Genomic DNA, 26,543 nt, shown 5'->3' with positions numbered 1-26,543 from the left:
TTTCCTTCGATTTCTATGGTATGATAAGGAGAACAACCTTAAAGTGTTTCGTCATCGACGGGTAGTGTTTGGAATCAACAGTAGCCCGTTCTTGTTGGCAGCTTCATTAGAATATCATCTGTCAAAACTTGTGGATGAGTATGACTCGAAAGCTTCTTTTACTACAGACACTGTTAAGAAACTGTCAAACAGTTTTTACGTGGACAACTGTGTTACTAGTGTTGCTAGTGAAATAGAATTGAAAACCTTTATCAAAGAGGCAAATATGATAATGGCTAAAGGAAAATTCGACTTAAGAGGGTGGGAGTTTACTCACCAAGTTCAAAATGATTCCTTTAACATTTTTACGGTGGTTCTGGGAATTAAGTGGAACAAGCTGGATGACACTTTATCTATAAACCAAGACGACGAAGATATCGAACAGATTTTAAGTAAATCGGTAACCAAAAGATTGATGCTATCCCAAGCACAACGAATATTTGACCCCATAGGTTACAGTTGCCCAGTCACCCTACTACCAAAGCTGTGGTTACAGAAAACATGGGAGAAGCAACTGGGATGGGACACGCCGGTTGACGAGGAACTGGAAACTCTTTTCCGTAGCTGGATAAAACAGCTTTCTTATCTAAATGCAATAAAGATACCTAGGTGGATAAACGCTGGTACTGAGGAAGCAGAACACTGGACGTTTCATACATTTTGCGATGCCAGCAAGGAAGCCTCTTCCGCTGTGGTATTTTTGAGAGGAATTAGGGACGCGCGTGTATTCGTACATCTCTTAGCGGCTAAATCAAGGCTAGCCCCAATAAAAAAGCTGTCAATACCTCGTCTGGAGTTAATGGCTGCGGTGATTGGTGTAAGGCTATATACTACTGTCAAGGAAAGCCTCAACATTGAAATGGAATCTTTTTTCTGGAGTGACTCGACCACCGTACTGTCATGGATAAGGAGACCCGAGGAATGGTCCACATTTGTCTGGAATCGTGTGTCAGAGATACGGAAATTATCTCATGGTGAAAACTGGCACCACGTTCCTGGTAGACTGAATCCTGCTGACCTTCCATCGCGGGGTTGTTCAGCCAAGCAGTTACTCGAATCAAGATGGTGGGAGGGGCCACAATGGCTTTATCAGGACCTGGCGATTGATCCTCAAGTAGATCTGGATTACAATGAAGATGAGATCAATCGAGAGAGGAAGGTCAAATTGGTTGCCACATTAATTAATGATGAGCATTCGAAGATGTCATTAGATGATTGGCATTTTGGTTACTTTTCCCAATATCTGAAGACTCTCCGTATGTGTGCTAGGATATTCCGATTTCTTCATAACTCAAGAAATAAAGATCGACTCAGAGGTCACTTATGCTCCGAGGAAATTGACCGAGCCGAAATTTTTGTTCTTCGTATAGTGCAAATGGAGTCCTTCTGCGATAAGAACGATAAACGACTATGTGGCATGGACGTTTACAAAGATGATGATGACTTAATTCGACTAAAGTCACGGATCAGTAACAGAAGCGACTGTAAAAGCTTTCTATTTCCCATAGTTTTGCCTGCCAAACATTTTTTGGTCAATCAGCTTATATTCAGAGAACACTTAAAATCATGTCATAGTGGGACACAGGGACTTATGAGCAGATTACGTCAAAATTATTGGATTCTAGGAGGACGTCGGACTATAAAATCTGCAATTTCCAATTGTGTCGTGTGCAAGAGACAAAATGCCAAACCTTTTATCGTGAGTGCACCTCCATTACCAGTTGATCGTTTTCGAGATGCCAACGCGTTTGAAATAACAGGGGTTGATTTCGCAGGCCCTCTATATCTGAGGACTGGGGAAAAGGTGTGGGTGTGCCTCTTCACATGTGCCGTGTATCGTGCCGTACACCTTGAACTTTGTACTGCATTATCGGTTGTTAGTTTTATGCAGGCTTTACGACGCTTTATTGCCCGACGGGGTCGTCCAAAGACTATTTATAGTGATAATGGGACCAATTTTGTTGGTACTGAAAATGCCTTTCTTCGAGTGGACTTTGAGAAAATCGCCGAGAGCAGTAGTGTAGAACGTATTCAATGGCGATTTAACCCTCCTACGGCCGCGTGGTGGGGAGGATTTTGGAAAAGACTTGTGGGGGTTTTGAAGCAGTTATTGCGCAAAGTGTTAGGACAGGCCTCGCTAGACTACGAAAGTTTAATGACGGTAATTTGCGATTGCGAAGCCATCATCAATTCAAGGCCACTTACCTCTTCTAATGACCCAAACGACTTGATACCTTTAACACCCATGATGTTTCTTAGAGACCAGACAGAGAGTGGGGTTCCAGACTATGATGCTGTTGACCAAAAGGCTCTATCTAGGAAAGTGGTGTACAGACAAAAACTGGTTGATGATCTTCGACGAAGGTTTCGCAACGAGTATTTAGGCCAGTTAAAGTTATGGTTTAAAGGAAGAAGTAGCCAACAAGTTAAAGTGGGAGACATGGTCTTGGTTGGCAATGATCAAGATAAGCGAATCAATTGGCCACTTGGTCGAGTAGTCGAACTTCTTCCTGGAAAAGATAAGCAAGTGCGACTTGTGAGAGTTAATACCGAAAGGGGACAATTTCTGAGACCTGTGCAACGCTTGTACCCTTTGGAATGCACAGTCAATTCTATCCGAAGAGAGGGCAATTCGGACTCTGAGGAAAACAACGACCCAGGCATCTCTTCTCGAGCCCAGTGGAAAGAAGTTGAGGTGCGCGCGGTTGAAAGTGCAAACGAGTGTGATGACGCGAAGACGGGAGTGTCTAAAAGCAGAGTACCCGAAACGCACAAAAGTGATACGCGCTACGTTACGCGGAGTGGGCGTAAGGTTAAAACATCTGCTAGATATACTGACTTTTTTATGAACTAGTTTGTAGAATGTTTTAATTTTCTTGTGTGTTATTGTTTCTGTTTCTTGTGTAGTAGGTTTTCTTTTATTTTTTATGTTGTTGTCTCTGATTGTTTGTGAGTCACGTTTCTTATTGTAACTTTGCCTCAGGTGGCAGGATGTCAGAGACACTCAGTAGATTATTTTATTATTTATGGCTTAAGTCGAGTATTATTGCTTATTAAGCATAAGACGCACTCAAAAGATGTTTATTCTAAATATTAGGGCGACGTAGTTTTTATGTTTATATCTCACGTCGAGAATGTGTAATTAAATTTAACGACTTCCCGCTTTGATTATATTTTTATTTCTGAGAAGCCGTGGCATGTTTATATTAATTTAAAAGATTGTAAAATCAGTACCTTTGTGAACTTACCACCGATATATTCTTTAGAATTATTTCATTTTAAAACTGCCTGTAATTTTTGAATAGAAGTTATTGTTGATAATTTTGGACTTTTATTCCATCGAACGATATTGATGTAGAACGGGTAGATTTACATTGATACAACCAACATTGTCTTTTCATTTTTTTAAAGTCGTTTCCCAATACTTCATCAAAACATATGTCTAGAGATATATTTTTACGAAATTTTTAAGTCTCGAACTCATACTGTAGATTAGTATTAAAATAAATATTGAAATAATATTTTTTTATTTTCGAGACTTTCCTGGAATATTTTTACAACTTTATCTTTTTTAGGACAGTACCCCTGGCATGCTGCACTCTACCGAAAAGAAGGACAGGAGAGAATTTACATATGTGGAGCTTCTCTAATTAGTGAGCAACACGTAATCACAGCTGCTCATTGCACTACTATCGACACTCAAGCACGTAATCCTAACGACATGGTTATTGTATTAGGTAAAAAATATTTATTCATTTATGTGCCTTCACATGTATGCCTATTTCTTTCATTCTTTTTACACTACACTTTGAACCAGTATGAGAGATTTGTAATTACTTTGATGATCGAATAGTATTTAGGTCTTCAATTTTATTCTTGAAAATTATTTGGTTAACACTTTCTTTTTCCATAACAAACCGCCAACTGAATCCAGCTTTCTCTGAACAGTTTGAAATAGTTGACTCTGTCATTTGATACTTACCATCATTACACAACGCCGCAGTTTAAAGAAACGCCAGCAAGAATAATCTGCATTCTTAACCTCCTGTAAAAGTATTTTTAGTATTGCCTAAAGCCAATACTAAAAATGTATCTGTAGGTTGCACTGCAGACGTTATCTTTTTAGCAAAAAAGATTAAACTTGTTTAGAAACACCTCTCCCATTTTCAGTTCTAAAAAATTACTATTTCGGTTAACAAAGTATATACTGCATTTCGAGATAGACTCAAGTAAACATGAATAATACATAAACATGCATATACCAAAATATTTTACGTTAGTATGGTAGAAGAATTTACAAGAACAAGAACATTTATTGAAATGAAAAATCAACATGTATTAGCAAAATTAATCAGATTAAAAAAATGACCATGGATAGAGCTCGAGCTAAAGTAACAACAGAAGAAGGTAGCACAAAATCAATTGCAATAGAAACAGTAGAAGGAACAGTCAAGGCCAGCAAAATTAAAGGAACTGTAGCCCACTCCTCAACACAAATAGTTGCATATGCAGATGATTTACTTCTTATGGGAAGACACAAGGAAAAATTAAAAGAAGCAGTAACAATCCTGGCAAAAGAAGAACGGAAAAGAGGTCTAGAAATTAACGAAGGAAAAACAAAATATCTACTCTGCTCATGAAGAGAAGATAACAGGACGAGAGAAATTAAAAGAGAAAACTACACTTTTGAAAGAGTTCAACAATTTAAATATTTGGGAGTAATAGTGAATGCCCAAAACAAGACAAGTGAAGAAGTAACAGAACGAATACTAGCAGGCAACAAAACATACTGGAGATATCATAGGCTCGTGAAGGACAAGAACTTATCCAGAAATACAAAACTAAAAATATACAAAGTTGCAATCAGACCAGTAGTTATGTACGCATCTGAAACAATGTGCCTCACGGAAAAAGATGAAGAAAAATTGAGAATTTTTGAAAGGAAAATCTTCAGACGGATTATGGGCCCGATAAGAATGGACAACGGAGAAATGAGAAGAAGAATGAACCATAAACTACGAGACATAATGAAGGGAGAAGATATAGTTAGATTTATTAAAACACAGAGGCTGAGATGGCTGGGACCCATAGAGAGAAGGAAAAACGACCTACTGATTAAGAAGATCACCAGATGGAAACCAGCAACTGAAAGACCAAGGGGAAGACCCAGAGAGAGATGGGTGGATCAGGTCATGAGAGATATCAAAATTCTGGAAGTGAGAAACTGGAGGGAGCTATGCACATATCGAAATGAGTGGAAGGAAATTGTAACTAAAGCCAAGTCATACAACAAACTTTGACAACACACAAGTGGAATGTGGAGTGATTCACCGCAATAAGCGAATCAGAGAACTCTAAATAAGAGCGGCAAACATTCCACCCGGACTGAAAAGCCCTGATGATGATGGTAGAAGAAAATATTTTTTCTGAAATCTGTGAATTATCTAATTATACGCCATTCCTTAATACTAGTCCGTTGCTAAGCAACTTCCAGAAAACCGTACGGGACTATTATTTTCATAGGTCGAGATTATTACTCTAGAACTGTTTGATGAAATAATTACGACTGTTGCGTTTGACGTTTCTTTAGTTAAAATAGTAGATATCAAGTAATTTTTTATGTATTACTGTAATGATACTTTTTTAAGTACCCAATATTGAATGCAATTTCAGAAAAAATACTATGTGTATCCTGTAGTAAAAGCACATTTCCGAACTTCCATGCCCCATACAAATATGTGTGTAACTTTATTAATGAGAAAGTAAGCAAAAACCAAAGGAGAACCAAAGGAGAATTGAACGTGTCTCACAGTACATCTACTTGGAAACTATAATCAGTGAGTCGTGGGACAATACCCAAGAGATTAAATGCCGCATTGGAAAGGCAAAAAGTGCATTCTTAACTATCAGCTCTGTGTTCAAGAGTTGTGACCTCACCCTAGAAACAAAAATAAGGCTCCTTAAATGTTACGTGTACTCAGTGCTTCTATACGAAGTAGAAACGTGAACATCGAAGGCGGAAACTCTTATCAAAACTTCAGGCTTTTGACCTATGGTTATACAGAAGGATCCTGAAGATACCATGGACAGCCAAAGTCACCAATGAAGAAGTACTACGGAGGGTGAACACAACCGCAGATTTAATCAACATCGCGAAGGGCCGTAAGCTGCAGTACTTGGGACATATAATGAGAAATCAAGGTAGGTATGAGCTACTCCAATGCATTTTGCAAGGTAAAATTAAAGGAAAAAGGGTTACAGGATGAAGAAGAATATCCTGGCTTGCTAACTTGAGAGCATGGTATAGAAAGACCTCAACACAGCTATTCCGTATAATAACCAACAAAGTCATCATAGCCAGAATGATCGCCAACGTTCGAAACGGACAGGCACCCTAAGAAGAAGCAAAAACAATTTCAGGGTTCCCTTTTACTGATGTAAAAAACCTTAAAATGTTTTACTAAAGATCCTGTTAGACAAGCGCTAATGTCGTCACGTTAGCATCGGCTTAACCAGACAATGGAACGACATTTCCGTCGGCGAGTCCGCGTATCCCGACGGCAAGCACTACTAGCGCGACGATATCTTGATCTAACTCTACGGTATCGCATAAAAAAATGCTACATACATAGTTAACAATTAGCTCGTTACTGCATAACGACGCCTCGAAAACTTTGAGATATGGATATTATGCTGCATTTTAAAAATTCCATGGATTGATCATGTTAGAAATAAAGAAGTTTTAAGATATATAAATAAAGATTGTAAACTTATAAAAAACATTAAAAAACAGAAAATATATTATCTTGGACATAAATTGAGACACAGGAGATAAACTTACTTCAACTACTAATAGATGGAAAAATATGTGGAAAGCGTGGTCCTGACATAAGGAAATTAACCTGGCTGCGTAACATTAAGGATTGGGCAGGCCTAGACCTACAAACTTTAAGAAAAGAACAAGATAGCGATGAATTTGCAGAAGTCATCACCAACCTCTCTTAGAGACGATACCAAAAGAAGAATGTCAGGGAAAATAATCACTGGATAACAGAAAACATAAACAAGACCCTAAAAAGGTTAATTTTTGGGCAGAAATTATTGAAGATCATATTGTTATGTTATTCTGTGGGTTCAGGGACTAAGTGAAGCACGACATGGTTTAATTAACTTTATTTAAACTTAAAACTCACTTAATTACAAATACCGCTTAGAAAATAATCCGCACTGATACGTAGAGTCGCCAATAATAATTTTGAGCCTGCACTAGCTGACTTATATAATAAGAACACACTATCTTAAAAGAGCTGCCTGGACGACAAGAACTCAGTAAATTCTCGAAGGTCATCCCTGCGTAGATATAATGAGTTCGTGGAATATTTCGGTGGTGAAGAAAGATCTTGAATTCTCTAACGCACGACCGGAATCAGGGATATTTTACTCACAACAATATTATTCCAGCTAATCAGCTAATAAAATATGGTTTTAACAAGTTCGAACATGATTAATTACCAAACCTATGATCAGCAATACCATTACCGTATATTTCTAAATTGGTGAATAGGAAGGCGAGGATCGATGAAATGGTCAGCACGATCAGTATGCCAGATGGTTGTGTTGGCTAAGTACTTGGCTCAAACTCTACAACCCCTCGTCGAAAATGCTTCATCCTTTATCAAAAATTCTTTTCATTTCATCGAACTTCTCAAACAATATCCTATCTCACCATCAGACATTCTAGTAAGTTTCGATATCGTTCCACTCTTTACAAACATTCCCATAGACGAATCTCTAAACATTCTGAAAATTGAATACAGTATCCAGCAAGACTACTTATCTCTCATTAAACATTGTATGTCCAACACTTATTTTATCTTTAAAAATCAATTCTACAGACAAATAAATGGTGCCTCAATAGGCTCCACACTATCCCCAGTAATACCCAATATCTTTGTGGAAAATTTTGAGACCAGAGCACTATCCACATCAATGCTCAAACCCACATGTTGGCTCCGATATGTTGACGATACATTCGTCATTTGGCTGCATGGCAGGAATGCTTTGGTGTCTTCTCAAACCTATCTGAATGGTATACATCCTAGTATCCAGTTCACGATGAAGGTGGAAACTGATTCATCCCTACCGTTTCTCGACATTATCATAAAATAAACCAATCCCAAGATTTTCATCACTCTGTTTATCTAAAACCCACCCATACCAATCGTTACTTGAATGCCAACTCTCATCATCCACCATCACAAATTAATACCTTACTTCAGTCACTAAATACCCTTGTCTCCAGATCAATATACCTTTGGATAATGCAAGTAGACCCGCTGAGTTCTCTAGTTTAAAACAAGCCCTCATCCAAAACGGTTACCGGGAAAATCACATAAAAAAGAACATCCACAAACATCAATATCCCTTTCAATCTCAACCCAAAGACTCAGACCCTCATCATACGAAAGCTTTTCTTCGTTAAATACAAAGGTGTAACTGACAAAATCGACAAAATTCTTAAATCAAGAGAAATAAAAACAATATTTACCCCCAACAAAAACTTTAATCTCTTGTCCAATCAATCAAAGAAACATTCCAAATGAAAATACGGAGTTAATGAAATTCCTTGTGTAGGCTTCCCCGATCCTTCTATATAGGCCAACCAAATCGTAAAATCCAAAATAGGATTTATGAAAATTTCATTTCTGTTCGCAATTCCGATTCAATTTCAGCTCTAGTTCAACACCATTTTCATACAGGTCACAAAATTGATTTTGAAAACTCCAGAACCATAGCCCTCATCCGCTTCTATAAACCAAGAATTATCCGAGAAGCCATAGAAATCGAAAAAAGGCCACATTGTCTCAATAAAAGAGATGACGGCATGCGGTTACCTTCGACATGAAGCATGGACTTTTCATAAAGAAATTATCGTCCGCTCCACCCGCCAATCAAAATCCTACTGTCAGAAATCTTCGCGCCAACTCCCATGTCAATTCCCTTACCAATCTCCACGCTAACCTCCACCCAAACCATATCACCATCGACGGTATAAATTAACCGTCCTCTGTTCCCACTAGCAGTAATGCATTGGTTAGTGATAAGTATAGTAGTGTATGAGGGCTCGGGAGACTGAGACCTCGGAAGCTCTGAAGTAGACATTAAAAAGGATGTCGAACGCTCGGTGCAATGATAATCGACATGGTTCAACCCAGGAGACTTTTTTTTTGTATAGTTGTGAATGACTTCTTATCATAGGTTTAAATTCTCATTCTCAGTAATGTTTATATTGTAGGCAAATACGGATTTTGGGTAGATGGTGAAAATGAACAAACTTTTCAAGCTACCAAAATTATTGTACACGAAAGCTTCAACAGGTCAAATCTTTTCAACGATATATCTATAATAAAGCTAGACAGGCCAAGTCAATATACCAAATGGGTAAGACCTATATGTTTATGGGAAGAAGATACTTCAGTTGATAGTGTCGTCAATCACACAGGTAAATTAGCTAAATTATAAATCCATATATTATTAATGATTTCGAGAATTTTAGGTACAGCCGTTGGATGGGGTAGAGATCACAAAAATAGTCCAACAACGGATCTGTTAATGCAAGCACAAATGCCAGTCATAGATCCCCTAAAATGTATTAGGGCGTACCCAGAGTTTTACTCAATGTTTACCGACACAACAAATTTTTGTGCTGGATATGGAAATGGTAAGAGCGTCTTCTTAATTTTAATTAGTATTGAAGAGCCCAACAAAGTACTTACGCTAAGGATTACCAGGACAATTCTTTTTTACAATTCCCTTCCATCCTTTTCTTTCTTGGGCTAGTTGTTTGGCTTCGTGTAATCCTCGGTTAATCGGTATTTTTGTTTGATCCAGCCAACGTTTTGGATATCTAAAGCTGGGTCTGTTTCCTTCAACTCTACCCTTGATTATCAGTTTTTTATATTCCCTGTTCTTCTGGCAATATGTCAAAAATACTGCAAATATCTTCTTTGTATTGGTTTAAACAATATATCCTTTACTTTGAGTTGTTTTAGTATTAATACATTTGTTTGATGTTCAACCCAGAATAGTCAACATGGTGTTGTGTACCCACATCTCAAACGTCTCAATTTTATTTTCATCGGATTTTTCAGGGTCCACAATATGGAAAAGTTAGTACTCTTACCAGCCTTAATTTTCTGCGCTTTGTTATTTTGGAGTTTTTTTTTATCAATTTCATCATATTGCAATAGTAAACCTTTAACGTATCTCACCGTCGTATCCTCACTCGTGTGTTATGAGAGATCCCAGGGTATATATAAATATTTATTACTTGGAGGACCTCAATTTATTTAATGTGTTGAGATTGTTGTGTATTCTGTCTACTATTATGATGTTTGTTTAGCTTAGCTTCCTCCGTGGATGTCTTAGTTATTGCTCTGGAATCCTCAGAGTCTTATAATATTATTGCTACAAATTGGTCACATTGCTCCTGTAGTGATACTTTTCCAAGTTAACTTGCTCATTTTCTAACTTGACTGCAGCGTACTGAAGACGACCAACAGTCAGAAATACGTATATATGGTTGCCTTCCATTTTATACACATATTTTGTTATATATTTTTCCTTTGTTGCGAGCTATGCCAATACCTACTAACTTTGTTTTGTTATTAACTCGCATTAACCTTTTCTTGTTGTTTGAAACGTTTTAAAACGTTTGGCATTTCTTCCCTCAGGCAGCTTAGCTTCCTCCGTAAATGTGTTAGTTGTTGCTCTGGAATCCTCAGAGTCTTCTAAAATTATTGCCACAAAATTGGTCGCATTGCTCCCGTTGTGATCCTTTCCCAAGTTAACATGTTCTTTTTCTAACAACTTGGCTGCACCGTACTGAAGACGATCATCTTATACACATATTTTATTATATTTTTTTTTCCTTTGTTGCGAGCTTTGCCGATACTTACTAACTTTGTTTTGCTATTAACTTATTATTATAGGTTATTACCTAAGGAGCATTAAAGTTTTCTTGTTTTTATGTATATATATATATATATATATATATATATATATATATATATATATGTATATAAATATATATAGATATATATATATATATATATATATATATATATATATATATATATATATATATATATATATATGTACTTATATGATTTTTTTTAATCAACTTTATTTATATTTAAGGTACATCCGTATGCACAGGTGACTCAGGAGGCGGTCTTGCCTTTCCAAAAACGGGATCAAATGCCTGGCAACTGCGAGGAATTGTTTCCAATACAGTAGCTAAACAAGGTAGCTGTGATCCAAATTACTATGTAATCTTTACAGATGTAGCTCAATATTTAGAATGGATAGCTCAAAAACTTAAAATGTAGTCTTAATCATAATTATACAAATAAATTTAATGTCTTTTTATACTTTAATAGAGTATACTTATTTTGTAACCATTTCCGGGGTAAACTTATTAAAAGTGATTAAATACATTTAAAATTAAACTTAAGATATTTTCCTTTCCTTAAAAACTGCAAAACTCTTGTGTTCCTGAATAATTTTATTTTCCAATATACTTAAAAACAAATTTAATATGTCTGAACCTAACGGGAATTTAAAAATATCTGGTCCTTTTCGCATGACTTCAGAGATGAAGCTTCTTCTTCTTCTTTCAGTGCCTATTCGTTCCGAATATTGGCAATCATTCTGGCTATAATTATTTTATTGACTGATGCTTTAAATAGATTCGTTGTTGTTGTGGAGAACCATTTCCTCAGGTTCTTCAACCATGAAGAGATGAAGCACTTGTACTGAATTCTCCAGAATAGCTATTTTGGATTTTTACTATACATGTGACCTTTGACTTGTCATCGTTACCAATCTTTTTAATCAGTTTGACATGAATTTCGAAGTGTTGCATTGCTTTATATACTTTGCTTTGTGCAACGGTATCATATACTGCTTTGAAATCTACGAACAGCTGAAAGGTGTAGATATCAAATTCTCTGGTTTTTTCAAGGATTTGCCTTATTACGAAAATCTGGTCTGCTGTAGACCGTCCAGGTCTAAATCCACTTTAATATCCGCCAAGAATTTCCTTATATTATAGACTATGGACGTGTGTAAATTGTTAGAGAGTATCTTGTAGACTGTTTACAAGTATTACCTTCTATAATTACCACATTCAAGCTAGTCGCCTTTCTTGTGTAGTGGGCACAGCGAACCGATGTTCCACTTCTCGGGCATTTGCTCTTCTTCCCGTGCTCTTGCTATAATCTTGTGGACTGGCTTGGCTCTGTACTTATCCTCATACGTGTAGAGTTCTGCTGGAATTTCATTAGTTCCTTGTAAGATTCAACCGTTGCTTTGCATGTTTATTTGTTGCATAACTCTAAATGCATGATTTTTTTCATCTAATAGCTTCCTCACACTCAAGCATTGAACCAACCCTTCCCTCTTTGAAGCTATTCCGTTCCTGGAATCTGATTTATTGCAAATTTTATTACATCTTTTTATACATTCCATTTACCACTCATTATTTATTCGGTTTCCGGGTCTAAGGTAGTCATTAGCTTATTGATCTTCTGCTAGTACCTTTCCCTTACTTGTTCATCCTTCAAGAGGTTAGTCTTGTACCTCTCCGGTTTCCCACCTTTCATGTTCTTTGCACGCGATATTCTTGAGTGTAATTTTGATCATACTAAATGGTGGTCTGAGTTGTTGTTAGCACCTCTGTAGCTACGGACATTCTCAGACTAGAGAAGTGTCTACTGTCTACAAGAATATGGTCAATTTAGTTTTGTGTGAGTCCATCCGGAGATGCCGATAAGACCGAATGTATTTTTTTATGGGAGAAGTAAGTGCTACCGACCACCATATCTCTCGAGGCTGCGAAGTTGACTACTCTGCTGTTTTTTACATGTGTGGCGTAATGAGCGCTAAATTTACCAATGCCTGCTTGTTAGCAGTCATCTTTGCAATTTTGGCATTTATGTCGTTAATATGTTAAGTTTTATATCGTTTCGGGAGCATGTATCATAAGTGTATTCCAATTTTTCCTAAAACTGGTGCTTGTACATTGATTATACTCACATTGAAAAATTTGCCCTTGATACTTAGAACATTTAGTCTGTAGCTGATTCGTTTGACGTCAAGAACTATTTACCGTGCTCTACCTCGCACTATGAAAGAGGTTCTAAATTCATGTCTGTTATTTAGGCAGCTGTATTATACATCTTGGCATGGTCTGGTTAATTTCCCTTGACCAATCAACCGCATTTATTGTATGAATTTAATATCGGACTAATCGAATAGTTTATTACACAGATTCTTCAGTTCTTCAATTTGATATAGGGATTTTACATTTCAGTTAAAGATTTTTACATAATTATCCTTAGTTCGTAGCTTTTATCGTTTCCGTAAGTTTTGTCTTCTGTAACGTACTTTGGATTTTTGATCAATAATTTTTTGCAGGATAAGGATATTAGTCGATATTAGTCATATGCCCCTAAGCTGAAGGACCAGGGATTCTTCTGTTAGTGTTGCCATACCTTAGCCGATTTGTTCCAGTTTTGTGGCGCAGGAAACTCGGCATCACCAACAAGAAAAGGTTAATACGAGTTAGTGGGTATCGGCAAAATAAAGTTAGTGGGTATTGGCATAGCTCGCAACAAAGAAAAATATATATAAAAAAATGTGTATAAGATGGAAGGCAACCATATATATGTATTTCTAACTATTGGTCGTCTTCAGTACGGTGCAACCAAGTTAGAAGAGGAGAATGCTAATTTGGGAACGGATCACTACGGGAGCAATGCGACCAATTTATCACAATAATGTTAGAAGATTCTGAGGTTTCCTGAGGAAAGGAATGCCAAACATCTTAGCTTAGCTTCCTTCATGGATGTGTAAGTTGTTGCTCTGGAAACCTTAGAGCCTTTTATCATTATTGCCACAAATTGGTCGCATTGCTCCTGTAGTGATTATCTTCCAAGTTAATATGCTCCTTTTCTAACTTGGCTGCACCGTACTAAAGACGACCAATAGTTAGAAATACGTATATATGGTTACCTTCCATCTCATACACATATTTTATTATATTTTTTTCCTTTATTACGAGCTAAGCCGATACCTAATAACTTTATTTTGTTGTTAACTTGTGTTAACCTTATATATATATATATATATATATATATATATATATATATATATATATAATATATATATATATATATATATATATATATATATATATATAATATATATATATATAATATATATATATATATATATATATATATATATATATATTGTAATGTCTTTATTTATTTATAATTATTTATATTTTATTTATTAATTCTTTACTAATTTATTATATTGTTCTTATTTTAATTTACTAAAAAGCACGATAATTTATATCAACAATTTATTTGATTAATAATTACATAATTTATGTATCCGAACGCTACAATTAAATCGCGACTGCGAATCTTCAAAACTAACTGTCCCTTCCAAATAAAATGTCCTGTTATATACGCCAGTACCGTTAAGCTAGAAACATCGACAGCCCTCTCGACTAGCGGCGAAATTTTAACGGCAAACTGGTATTTTCACATCGGCTCGTCCAGAAGGTTCGAATTGTTGTTTTTAAAACATCGTGTGTCAGGTAGGCATTACCTAGAAAATACTCGAATGAATAAGCATATTATTAATAAACATGTTTACCGTTTTGGGTCAGAATTTATCGTAACAATATATATATATATATATATATATATATATATATATATATATATATATATATATATATATATATATATATATATATATATGTATATATATATATATATATATATATATATATATATATATATATATATATATATCTACGCACTGACGCCATTACAGTCTGATTCTTCATTGTATATTTGTTTACTCCAGTGTTTAAGATGCCTCCAACAATCGTGAGTCACGCTGATTGTGAAGTACGGGCTGTTATACGATTGAAGTGAAGGTGAAGATTTTTTAGACCAAATTGTTACTGGTGACGAAACGTGGGTGGCCTACGTCACACCAGAATCGAAACAACAATCCATGGAATGGCGACATTCATCATCGCCAAAAAGAGTGAAGTTTAAGCAAACAATTTCTGCCCGGAAAATCATGTGCACAGTTTTTTGGGACAGAAAAGGAGTATTGCTAGTGGAGTTTCTGCCTCGTAATGAGACAATCAATGCAGCGTCTTATTGTGAGACATTGAAAAAGCTGGCATAGCCACATGTGGCTAATCAGACCAAAGATCTCATCAAATCATTTAAATGGGAAACTCTAGATCATCCTCCATACACCCCTAATCTGGCGCCCAGCGACTACCATTTGTTCCAGCACTTGAAGAAACACCTGGGCGATCAGCGTCTTCTAGACGATAACGAAGTCAAAACATTTGTGATGCAGTGGTTAACAAGTCAGGCGGCAGAATTTTATCAGGAGGGTATTCAAAACCTGGTGCCACGTTATGACAAGTGCCTCAATATTCACGGAAATTATGTAGAAAAGTAGATTAAGGTACAGGCTTTCATGTAAAAATAAAATTATTGCCATATCTTTGCACGTCTTTTTTTAATTCCAAAACGGTACTTACTTAAAAAACACGCCTCGTATATATATATATATATATATATATATATATATATATATATATATATATATATATATATATATATATATATATATAATATATATTGATAAAGTTGCATTTTATTAATTTTATTTTTATTTATAATAAATGTTGTAATTTTTAAAATATGTGGTTCGTTGTTTAATTTAATATATACCTCAGCTAGCTCAATTATGTGTTCTAAGCAATCTGTCACTGTGTGACGTCGACTCTGTAGTCTCCTGGTAGAGTTCAAAAACAAATTAAACCAAATTTACTTTAGACTTTTGATAAATTAACCCAAATGAAGCACGTTATTTATTAATATTGAACAAATTTAATATAAACAATAAAATTCGTCTGCAACTTGGGTTGCCTTTAAAAATTTACAAAAATAGGAATCGTATAAATCTTAATGTGGTTTAGTGTCGTGACAATAAAAATTTATTACAAAATGTGGAGACTCTCTACAAGTACCTAAAAACTAACTAAATATTGCAACTTTATAAAGTGTTTAAATGAACTATAAAGAAAAAGAAAATGAACACTTTATTCCGCTGACTTTTAACTTGCATTCAAATATAATCAAAATTTCAAATGATCCCCAAAATTATTATCCAACCTCACTTTAAAACAGTTCTGATTTATTTAAAGAAAACTAACTACTCGCAAAATAATCGGTGAAACTGAAATATCAATCCTCTCTTCGGAAGTTAAGGTACGTACTATTCTATTTTTAATTTAATGATCATTAATATTTTCAATTTTTTTAAGGCCTATCGCAATTATGTTAATTCATGAATTTTAATTTTCTCAATTTAAATGACATTTCTGTACTCCAATAATAATTTATAAGTCAAATTGTTTCTCTTACTCTCTGGAACAAATTCTGGATATCTCTGCTGTGAAAACTGTGGAAAAACTAAAATTCTAATTAGACGAGTTAAAAAAACACTCCCGACCTATTCCACAGTTTCAGGGCTCCCCTTCGTCGAAAAATCCTCGTCGGCCTCCCCAGAAAAAACTATATCCGTTGCTAACAGCAACCAACGTTCTTTTTCTTTTCGTCTTCTATTTTTTTTAAACCATAAAACTGTCCTGTTCTGACACATTTGTCAATCCACATTAATTTCTCATAATCACTTTAATCACATCTAATTTGGAAATTTATAAAAAAAAATGTTCAGATATAAAACTTATTCTATTACAATGCTAATACAATTTATTCTTTTCATCTCCACATCATTGTAATTTCTTATTTAACAAAACCCCTATTAATTTAGCTCCCACAGACTTGCTTGACAGTTTATTTTCTGACGTTTTTTTAAAATTTGTATGTTTAAATATTTTTTAAGAATTCTTCTTTTTTTTTGTTCTTTTTAAGGTTTAGACGATTCACCTATACACTAGGCAACTATACTATTCAGAAATTATTAACACTATACCAGGTAAGTCAAAATTAATTTATTTAACAATTTACTAATCTTTTTCTCTCTTTTATTTCAGAGTCGAACCCACATTGTGATGGCTTCATGAAATTCATGAACAACAAACTTATATAAAAATCCATTTAAGTTGTATCCTTTTTAACATATTGAAATCATTTCAACTTCCCCCCAATTTGGATTTTGTTCAGTGCTAACTATCAGCACTTACTAAATCTAAATTCTTACCGGTAAACTTAAATATTTTATTAATATTAACATAACAATAAACTGACTTTTATTAATAAGCATATCTCTTAAATATTTTTTTTTATAATTTACTCTATGACAAATACAGAATTCTCCAAACAAAATCTACAAATCTTTCACTAATTATATCAACTTCAGAATCAAATTTCCAAGTACTTTCCCAATTTCTTTACTTCTTTTCCTGTACTATTTATTTCTTGTACTATTTTCGTAGAAATTCTTATAATTGTTCCCCTATATACTATTTCATATACTATTTCAGTATTTTTATTCATTGCCGCATTATTATTTATTCTTTTTATATCCGCATATAATATTCATTTCATCATCTCTACATATAACTCTCTATATTTCATATTTCAATATTTCATATAATTCCATCTTTCATCTTATTTCCGCATATACTATTTATCATTATAATATTCCCTATTTCCCAATTTCTACAAAATATCGATTTGTCCATAGTACTTTGCTCATTTATTTATACTTGTAACTCCTATAAATCTACTTGAAAATAAATCAACCTTTTTTGTTTATATAAATTCATCATTATTCTGTACATCTGTTCCTAATAAATTATTTAATTATCAAATTTATCTCAAGATATGCTTATTTATTAATTATCCTTCTATTTACAAAACTTATATCTTATAATACCAAATTCGTGTCATAATATTGCCTACCCTTGTATGTTTATTCATAATACTTATAAATTCCCTCTATATTAAATATCCCTCTAATTTTATTAGTTTCTGGATGTCTTAGTTCATAACTGTTTACCCCATGTTCAGTACTAATGACATTAGGTCCTTCAAATGGCAAAAGTAATTTTCCACACAGATTTTCATCCCTTTTAGGCACCTGTAGTGACCTGATAAGTACCTTCTCCCCTTTTTCAAAAGTAACTCTTTTCTTTCTCTTCTTATTGATTCTATTTACATAACGATTAGCATTTCTTATTAAATTTTGGTTCACCTTCTTCATTACTTCTTGAATGTCCCCTGTATTACTGATTTCCCAGGGTCTTTCTGGATACTTTCCAGACATTAGGAAATATGGGCATTGTTTGGTGATTCCATGTGGTGTCTTATTTAAAAATCTTTCAACTTGTGGCAAATTTTCCTGCCATAAATAATGTTGTCTAGCACACAAAATTCTTAAGAATTTTACCACCTCTTTGACGTATCTTTCTGCAGGATTAGATGCGGGTCTTCTGATACTAATGAAATTTAATTGGATTTTCTTTTCTTCACAAACTCTTTTTAATCTTGGACTTTCAAAATATGTGGCATGATCTAAGATAATTGTTTCTGGAGTACCTACTTCCTCTATGTATTTTTCTAGATAGTATTTTACGGTTTTTACATTTGTCCTTTTGCTGGGATATAACTTTACAAATTTTGTATGTATGTCAATCATTATAAAAATATTTTTGCAACCCTGTTCACTTATGGCTAAATTACTGACAAAATCGATAGCAACTAATTTTAAAGGTCTCTCTGCAACTATGGATTTTGCTACATTAACATTGTGGAAATTCTTCTCCTTTGCTAACTGACAAATGGTACAACTTTTAGTGATGTTTTTCGCCATGGATATATCTTTTCTTGTAAAATAATTTTCCCTAAACAACATCCATAATTTTCTGCTCCCTATATGACCATATTCAGCATGTAGATCTCTCATGATTTCTTCTGCTAATTCTTTGGTTACGACATAAACTTCTATGGTTTCCAACTTCTTACACCATACTCCATTGATGTTGATTGCTCTCTTCTTTTCTGCTTCTTCCAAACTTCTCTGATCTTCCAAGATTCTTTCTAACGAATACCGCCCTTCTTCATTCTTCATTCTGTTGATTCCAATTTGATATTTTCTTCCTTCACTTCTGTGTTGTGCTTCTCTGCTTAGTACATCTGCTACAATGTTTGACTTGCCTGGAATATGTCTAATTTCGAAGTCATATTCTTGTAACAAAAGGCTCCATCTATGAATTCTGTTGTTGGCAAACCTGTTTTTAAACAAAGTTGTCAGAGCAGAATGATCCGTTTCCAATACAAAATGTGCTCCTAACAAAAAAAATCTTAATTTGGTAACACAGTAGATCACACTTGCCATTTCTAGTTCCGTTGCTGAATATCTTTTTTCAAAATCTTTGGTTACCCCAGATACGAAACTTATAGGAACTTCCTTTTCTTCTTGTTGTTGTAGCAACACTCCAGCTAATCTCTCACATGATGCATCCGTTCTTAGTATAAACTCCTTATCATACTGCGGATGATACACTTGCAAATTAGTTGTAAAAATTTGTTTTAATTGTAAAAAAGCTGTATTTCTTTCTGGAGTCCATTCCCATTTCTGGTTCTTCTTTAACAGTTCTATTAGTGGCACTTCCATCCTACTTAGGTCTGGAATTAATCGTTTAAAATAATTCAATATTCCTAAGAAACCTCTGAGTGTTTTGAGATTATGTGGTGTGGCAAATTCTTGAATCGTTTGTATCCTTTCTGGATCCATACTGACTCCTTGTGTATTGAGCACATATCCTAGATATTTGACTTCTTTTTGGTAAAAAGAGCATTTTTCCAAATTTAATTTTAAACCTGCTGTTTCTAACTCCTCCATTAATGTTTTTAGGTGATCCTGATGTGACAACTCTTCTTCAGAAAATACCAAGATGTCGTCTATGTAGTGGAGAATGAACCTTTCATATTTGTTCAGAATGGAATGCAAAGTTCTGACCAGTGCTGCACATGAACTCTGGAGTCCAAATGGTACCACACAGAATTGGTACACAATACCATTCACCATGAATGCTGTATAACATCTGCTTTCTTTGGCTAATGGAATAAGCCAAAAGCTATGCCGAAGGTCCAACTTTGAAAAGACTTTAGCTTTAGTGATTCTTCCAAAAATACCCTCAACATTCATTGGACTCTCATATTGTTTTCTCGTATAGCTGTTGATATTACGAGCATCCAGGCATATCCTGATTTCTCCTGATTTTTTTCTTACACATGTGATGGCACTAATATAAGGAGAATTACTTCTTTCTATTATTCCATCCCTCAGCATTTTATCCAGCTCTCGGTACATCTCATTCTTTAATTTGTACGGAATGGGATATGTCTTCATTTTATAATTCTTGATTTCTTTGTTCATTTCCAATTTATGTACATATTGTTTTGCCACACACACCTCTTGATTGAATAACCTCTGATGTTCCTTTAACAAACTTCTTATCTCCATTTCATGTTCCTTTGGCACTAAAATAATTTCTTCTGAACTGTTTACTTGACAAATCTGAAATTCTTCTTTATTCAAAATCTCTTCTTTATTTAATTTACAAAATTTAATAGATTCTTGATCAATTTGTAAAGTTTGATTGACATAGTTAATAATCATTTTATGTTTTTCCATTTCATCATTTCCCAATACTATCTCAAAATTTAAGTGATCTACCACTAACATTTGTATTTCATACATTTTATTTCCCAATTTTACATTACAGATTATAGAATTATTAGTATCATATAATTTTTTATTATTCGCCCCTATTAATGATAATTTATTTGTTTTTATCACCATAATATTGTCCTTATTTAAATTATTTACAATGTTTTTGTTGATTAGAGTTACTTCTGAACCTGTATCTAATAATAACTTGTATACTGAATCTTGTATGTACCCTTCAATAAACTTTAAAGTATTAGTGTTATTATTTTTATTTAATTCCCCAGTATCTCTAATAAACTCCCTTGGATGTTCATACTTTGATAAGTAGACAATATTATGCACATAGGAGCGGTCTAAACAAAATTTCTCCCTTCTGCATTAACACTTGCTTTCCCCCTATTCTCCTCTGTTCTAACTACATTCACCTGTCTTCTCTCCTCATTTTCCCCCCTATTATATCTTGGATTCCCTTCTCTGTAAACTTCCCTATTTCTCGTCTCCTGTGGATAATTTCCCTGGTTCTGTCTCCAATTATTGCCTCTGTCATTTCCTTGTCTCCAGTTATTCCCTCTATCATTGTTTGGATTCCCTTGTCTACGTTCCCAGTTATATCTTCCGATATCTCTCCTGACATTGTTCATATTCTCTCCCCTATTTGTAAAATCCCTGCTTCTATTTTGTCTCTCAAATTCTCTTTCCCTTTAATTATTCCCTCGATTCACATATCCCTGTCTATTTGCTGTGTTATTACTATATGTCCCTTGCTCTTGTCCATTTCGATTCTGCGTCCCTACACTCCTCTCAATCTTCTGAAGATATCCTGTCAGACTTTCCATCATCTTTATATTGTGGAGAGCTATTGTTTCCGCCATGTTATGGTTATATTGCCTGGCGATGTATAGGACAATCTCCTCTTTTCGCATAGCCGGTTCTAAGTATTGTGCTGTCTGGAATAACTGCATTGCGTACAGATTGTAGTTGGTACTTTTTTCAGAATTGAATTTCCCAAAATACAACCGTTCCCTGAAACTAGCCTGTTGGTTTTCTCCCCAAAAATAGTTAATAAACTTGGCCTCAAATTCCTGCACATTATTTATGGAATTTTCATTATTGCAAAACCATAATAATGGCATGCCCACTAACATGTTTCGAATATTCAATTTCATTTCTATCGGATCCCTTACATTCTTTACCTTATTTTTGATGATATCTACAAATATTCTAGGATGTAAGTGATTCAGGTTTCCGTCAAACTTAATTCCCCCATCATTATAACTCGGCATCACAGTACTCACTCCCCTTGTTTGTCCTAGATTTGATTCCAAACGCTGAATCTCCTCACTTGCATTTTTAAATTTCTCTCTCAATTCCTCAACTTGTCCCTGTAATACTCTATCTCCCTTTTCCGCCTGATTTGCATGCCTACCCATTTCCAGTTCCAAATTCTGCAATCCCATCTTTATATTGTTTTTGAAAATGGTAAGTTTTTCCTCATGATCCTGAGTTTGCCTTTTAACACTTTCTACCTCCCTAACAATCTCTTTATTCTGCTTATTAACTTCTTTGTTTATTTCCCTTGGTAAATTTTCTTGAATGGATGTTCCCAACTCTACAAATCTGCTCCCAATTTCCTGTCCTATTTCCGCTCTAATTATGGCCTTTTCTCTGGATATCTCCTCCTGTACATTCCTCTTAAAATTCTCACTTTCTCCTCTGACCTGTTCTACTTTCTCTTCTAAACCTTGGGTAATGTGTAGCATCTCTTCCCTGACTATCTTCACTTCTTTTTTGATTTCTTCCCTCATTTTAATTAACTCCCCCCTAAGTTCTCCTTTAATATTATTTTCCATTTTGTTCATATCCCCCCTAATATTGTTAATATTACTATCCATTTTGTGCATATCCCCCCTAATATTATGATCCATCTGTTGTAGCATCCGCATTATTTGCCTCATATCCATCTGTGTCATCCCTGACTCTCCAACATCTCCTTCCCTGCGTCTCTCCTCCTGCACTCTACTTTCATCCTCACTTTCATCACGTCTATCTCTCACTGTCTCATCCAACTCCTCTCTCAAACTATCTGTTAGACTTCCCTCTCTATCACCTTGTCCTGCTTCTTGTATGCCTTGCTGTAAATATACTACAACTTCTCCTGATCCTCCTCTGCTTTCTTCATCTACCTGTATATCCTGTTCCTGTTCTAACACCTGTTCTCCTTTACTCTCTTTCGGTACGACTTCTTTTCCATTTCTTAAAGTCATTCGGTCTGCCATTTTATCCTAATATCTATTTATTCTCAAATTTAACTTTAACTGCCCCAGAATCTCTGCAACACTAATCACACCAATTTATTTTTACTCTAATCTGTGTAATATTAATAAATCTGCTTAAAAACACCCTTATTTCTGTTTTCCGAGAGGCCCCACGTTGGACGCCAATTGATAAAGTTGTATTTTATTAATTTTATTTTTATTTATAATAAATGTTGTAATTTTTGAAATATGTGGTTCGTTGTTTAATTTAATATATACCTCAGCTAGCTCAATTATGTGTTCTAAGCAATCTGTCTCTGTGTGACGTCGACTCTGTAGTCTCCTGGTAGAGTTCAAAAAGAAATTAAACCAAATTTACTTTAGACTTTTGATAAATTAACCCAAATAAAGCACGTTATTTATTAATATTGAACAAATTTAATATAAACAATAAAATTCGTCTGCAACTTGGGTTGCCTTTAAAAATTTACAAAAATAGGAATCGTATAAATCTTAATGTGGTTTAGTGTCGTGACAATAAAAATTTATTACAAAATGTGGAGACTCTCTACAAGTACCTAAAAACTAACTAAATATTGCAACTTTATAAAGTGTTTAAATGAACTATAAAGAAAAAGAAAATGAACACTTTATTCCGCTGACTTTTAACTTGCATTCAAATATAATCAAAATTTCAAATGATCCCCAAAATTATTATCCAACCTCACTTTAAAACAGTTCTGATTTATTTAAAGAAATATAACTACTCGCTAAATAATCGGTGAAACTGGAATATCAATCCTCTCTTCGGAAGTTAAGGTACGTACTATTCTATTTTTAATTTAATGATCATTAATATTTTCAATTTTTTTAAGGCCTATCGCAATTATGTTAATTCATAAATTTTAATTTTCTCAATTTAAATGACATTTCTGTACTCCAATAATAATTTATAAGTCAAATTGTTTCTCTTACTCTCTGGAACAAATTCTGGATATCTCTGCTGTGGAAACTGTGGAAAAACTAAAATTCTAATTAGACGAGTTAAAAAAACACTCCCGACCTATTCCACAGTTTCAGGGCTCCCCTTCGTCGAAAAATCCTCGTCGGCCTCCCCAAAAAAAAACTATATCCGTTGCTAACAGCAACCAACGTTCTTTTTCTTTTCGTCTTCTATTTTTTTTACTGTCCTGTTCTGACACATTTGTCAATCCACATTAATTTCTCATAATCACTTTAATCACATCTAATTTGGGAATTTATAAAAAAAATGTTCAGATATAAAACTTATTCTATTACAATGCTAATACAATTTATTCTTTTCATCTCCACATCATTGTAATTTCTTATTTAACAAAACCCCTATTAATTTAGCTCCCACAGACTTGCTTGACAGTTTATTTTCTGACGTTTTTTTTAAATTTGTATGTTTAAATATTTTTTAAGAATTCTTCTTTTTTTTGTTCTTTTTAAGGTTTAGATGATTCACCTATACACTAGGCAACTATACTATTCAGAAATTATTAACACTATACCAGGTAAGTCAAAATTAATTTATTTAACAATTTACTAATCTTTTTCTCTCTTTTATTTCAGAGTCGAACCCACATTGTGATGGCTTCATGAAATTCATGAACAACAAACTCATATAAAAATCCATTTAAGTTGTATCCTTTTTAACATATTGAAATCATTTCAATATATATATATATATATATATATATATATATATATATATATATATATATATATATATATATAAATATATATATATATATATATATATATATATAGATCTAGCGGTTAATGTGGGCCCCGTACTAAAACGGTATTATACTAACTCCAGGAGAATATACACCGTGTATATTATTATCTGGGTAGCGCTTTATGTAGACTCCGACCAACACGTAGGATTAAATGAACTCCGTAATAGGGTAAAACACTTTTGGGATCCGTATGTATTCTTCCCCGTACACAACTAAACTCCTCCGATGTTGCCAATAATTTGATTAGTCGTAGATTTTTAAATTTTATAGCAGGTACGTTTTGGAACTATTTATTTATTTTAATATCAATCAATTTATTCATTCTGAAATTCCACAAATACTTGGTTAATGTAGTTAAATATTTTATGGTGGTAATTTATATTACTTGCTTTAATTATTTTTAAACTTAAGTTAGTGTCTGTTATAAGCTTGGAAAAGGCAATTTTTATGTATTAGTATTTTTTTAATGCATTGACACTGAAAAATTTATTATATAAATGTACGTTCCGATGTTTCGATTGCTACGTTTTATGATGTACAATATTTGTTTCATAAAGTAGTAAAATTTAAATTATAATAATTTGTAAATCAATCTTAAAATTACAATTTTCTACTGTCTAATTTCAATATTTCAATTTTTAAATGTAGGGAATTCAATATCTTACTATAATACTTTAGTATGTAACTTGTAACAGATACTAAAATAATAAGTAGGCATAACACCTAATTTCGCTTTAACTATAAATGTATCGTATAACGTAACGTAGCAATCAGTACTGAATCATTACTCAGATAAAATATTTCGGTGACTTTATGGTAATTTGATTATAGCCAACATATCTATTACAATTATTACATATAATATGATCGGTTGTTTTAAAAAATACTTTTTAGCTTGTAAATTTTGTATCTTTCGTGATCAGGCATACGAGTATTTTATTTTTAATTTAGAAGTAAATGTATATATAATATTCTTTTTTCTGTCACTTATTTTAAATATGGTTCACTTATATTCTTCTTGCTTATTTATTTTTATTCGTAATACTTATAACGTACGTAATAACGTACCCGTTGTTGCAAAAAGCAACAACGGGTACGAAAGATATCAGGTATCAGGGGTGGTATTTGTCAATCTAAATGCCGCCTACGACACATTAAATTAGAGGACATTTCTTCAAAAACTGTATGACAAACTGTAAACATCGTTTTATCCGCGTATATCTACAGAACAGAAGATTTTTCGTATCATTCAATGGTAATATGGAGAACGCAGACAAACGGTCTCGCTTGGCGTAGCGTAATGGCACCTACACTGTATTACATTTACACAAATGATCAACAGATACCAGTAGATACTAGGATTTTCATGTAGACCATACATTGCACAACCAAAAACTTTTGTTGCTGGAGTGGAGAAAAATCTAATAGATGCCTTAAATATAATAAAAATGAACTACGATTTAATTTTAAGCCAAACCCCGAAAATCTTAGGAACGCTCCTTCAATTTTCCCAACACCGGCGCTTTCACAAAACTGAACATCCAATAGTTTGATGAAATCCTTGAACTCTGAATTTCCTATAAATACCTTGTAGATAGTTTATATCGCACGTTGTCAATCACAGAATCTTGTTTAAAACTAAAAGGCAAACTAAGGACCAGAAATAGTATGC

General features: G+C 34.0%; 1 protein-coding gene across 1 annotated transcript in view; it reads left to right on the top strand.

The window, feature by feature from the left end:
* LOC140437001 (chymotrypsinogen B-like) overlaps nt 1-11,549 on the top strand; it is an 81,089-nt gene extending 69,540 nt beyond the window's left edge. The window contains exons 5-8 of the mRNA XM_072526214.1: nt 3,615-3,776; nt 9,335-9,541; nt 9,596-9,760; nt 11,239-11,549. Coding sequence (XP_072382315.1) covers nt 3,615-3,776; nt 9,335-9,541; nt 9,596-9,760; nt 11,239-11,429 — 725 coding nt within the window. The 3' untranslated portion in view covers nt 11,430-11,549. The remainder of the gene's footprint in view (nt 1-3,614; nt 3,777-9,334; nt 9,542-9,595; nt 9,761-11,238) is intronic.
* Nucleotides 11,550-26,543: the final 14,994 nt, after the last annotated feature.

The sequence above is a fragment of the Diabrotica undecimpunctata genome, chromosome 3, assembly GCF_040954645.1.
Source record: "Diabrotica undecimpunctata isolate CICGRU chromosome 3, icDiaUnde3, whole genome shotgun sequence".
In the NCBI taxonomy this organism is placed as follows: Eukaryota; Metazoa; Arthropoda; class Insecta; order Coleoptera; family Chrysomelidae; genus Diabrotica; species Diabrotica undecimpunctata.
The sequence above is the reverse complement of the archived record's forward strand: the minus strand, read 5'-3'. Positions and strand labels throughout refer to the sequence as shown.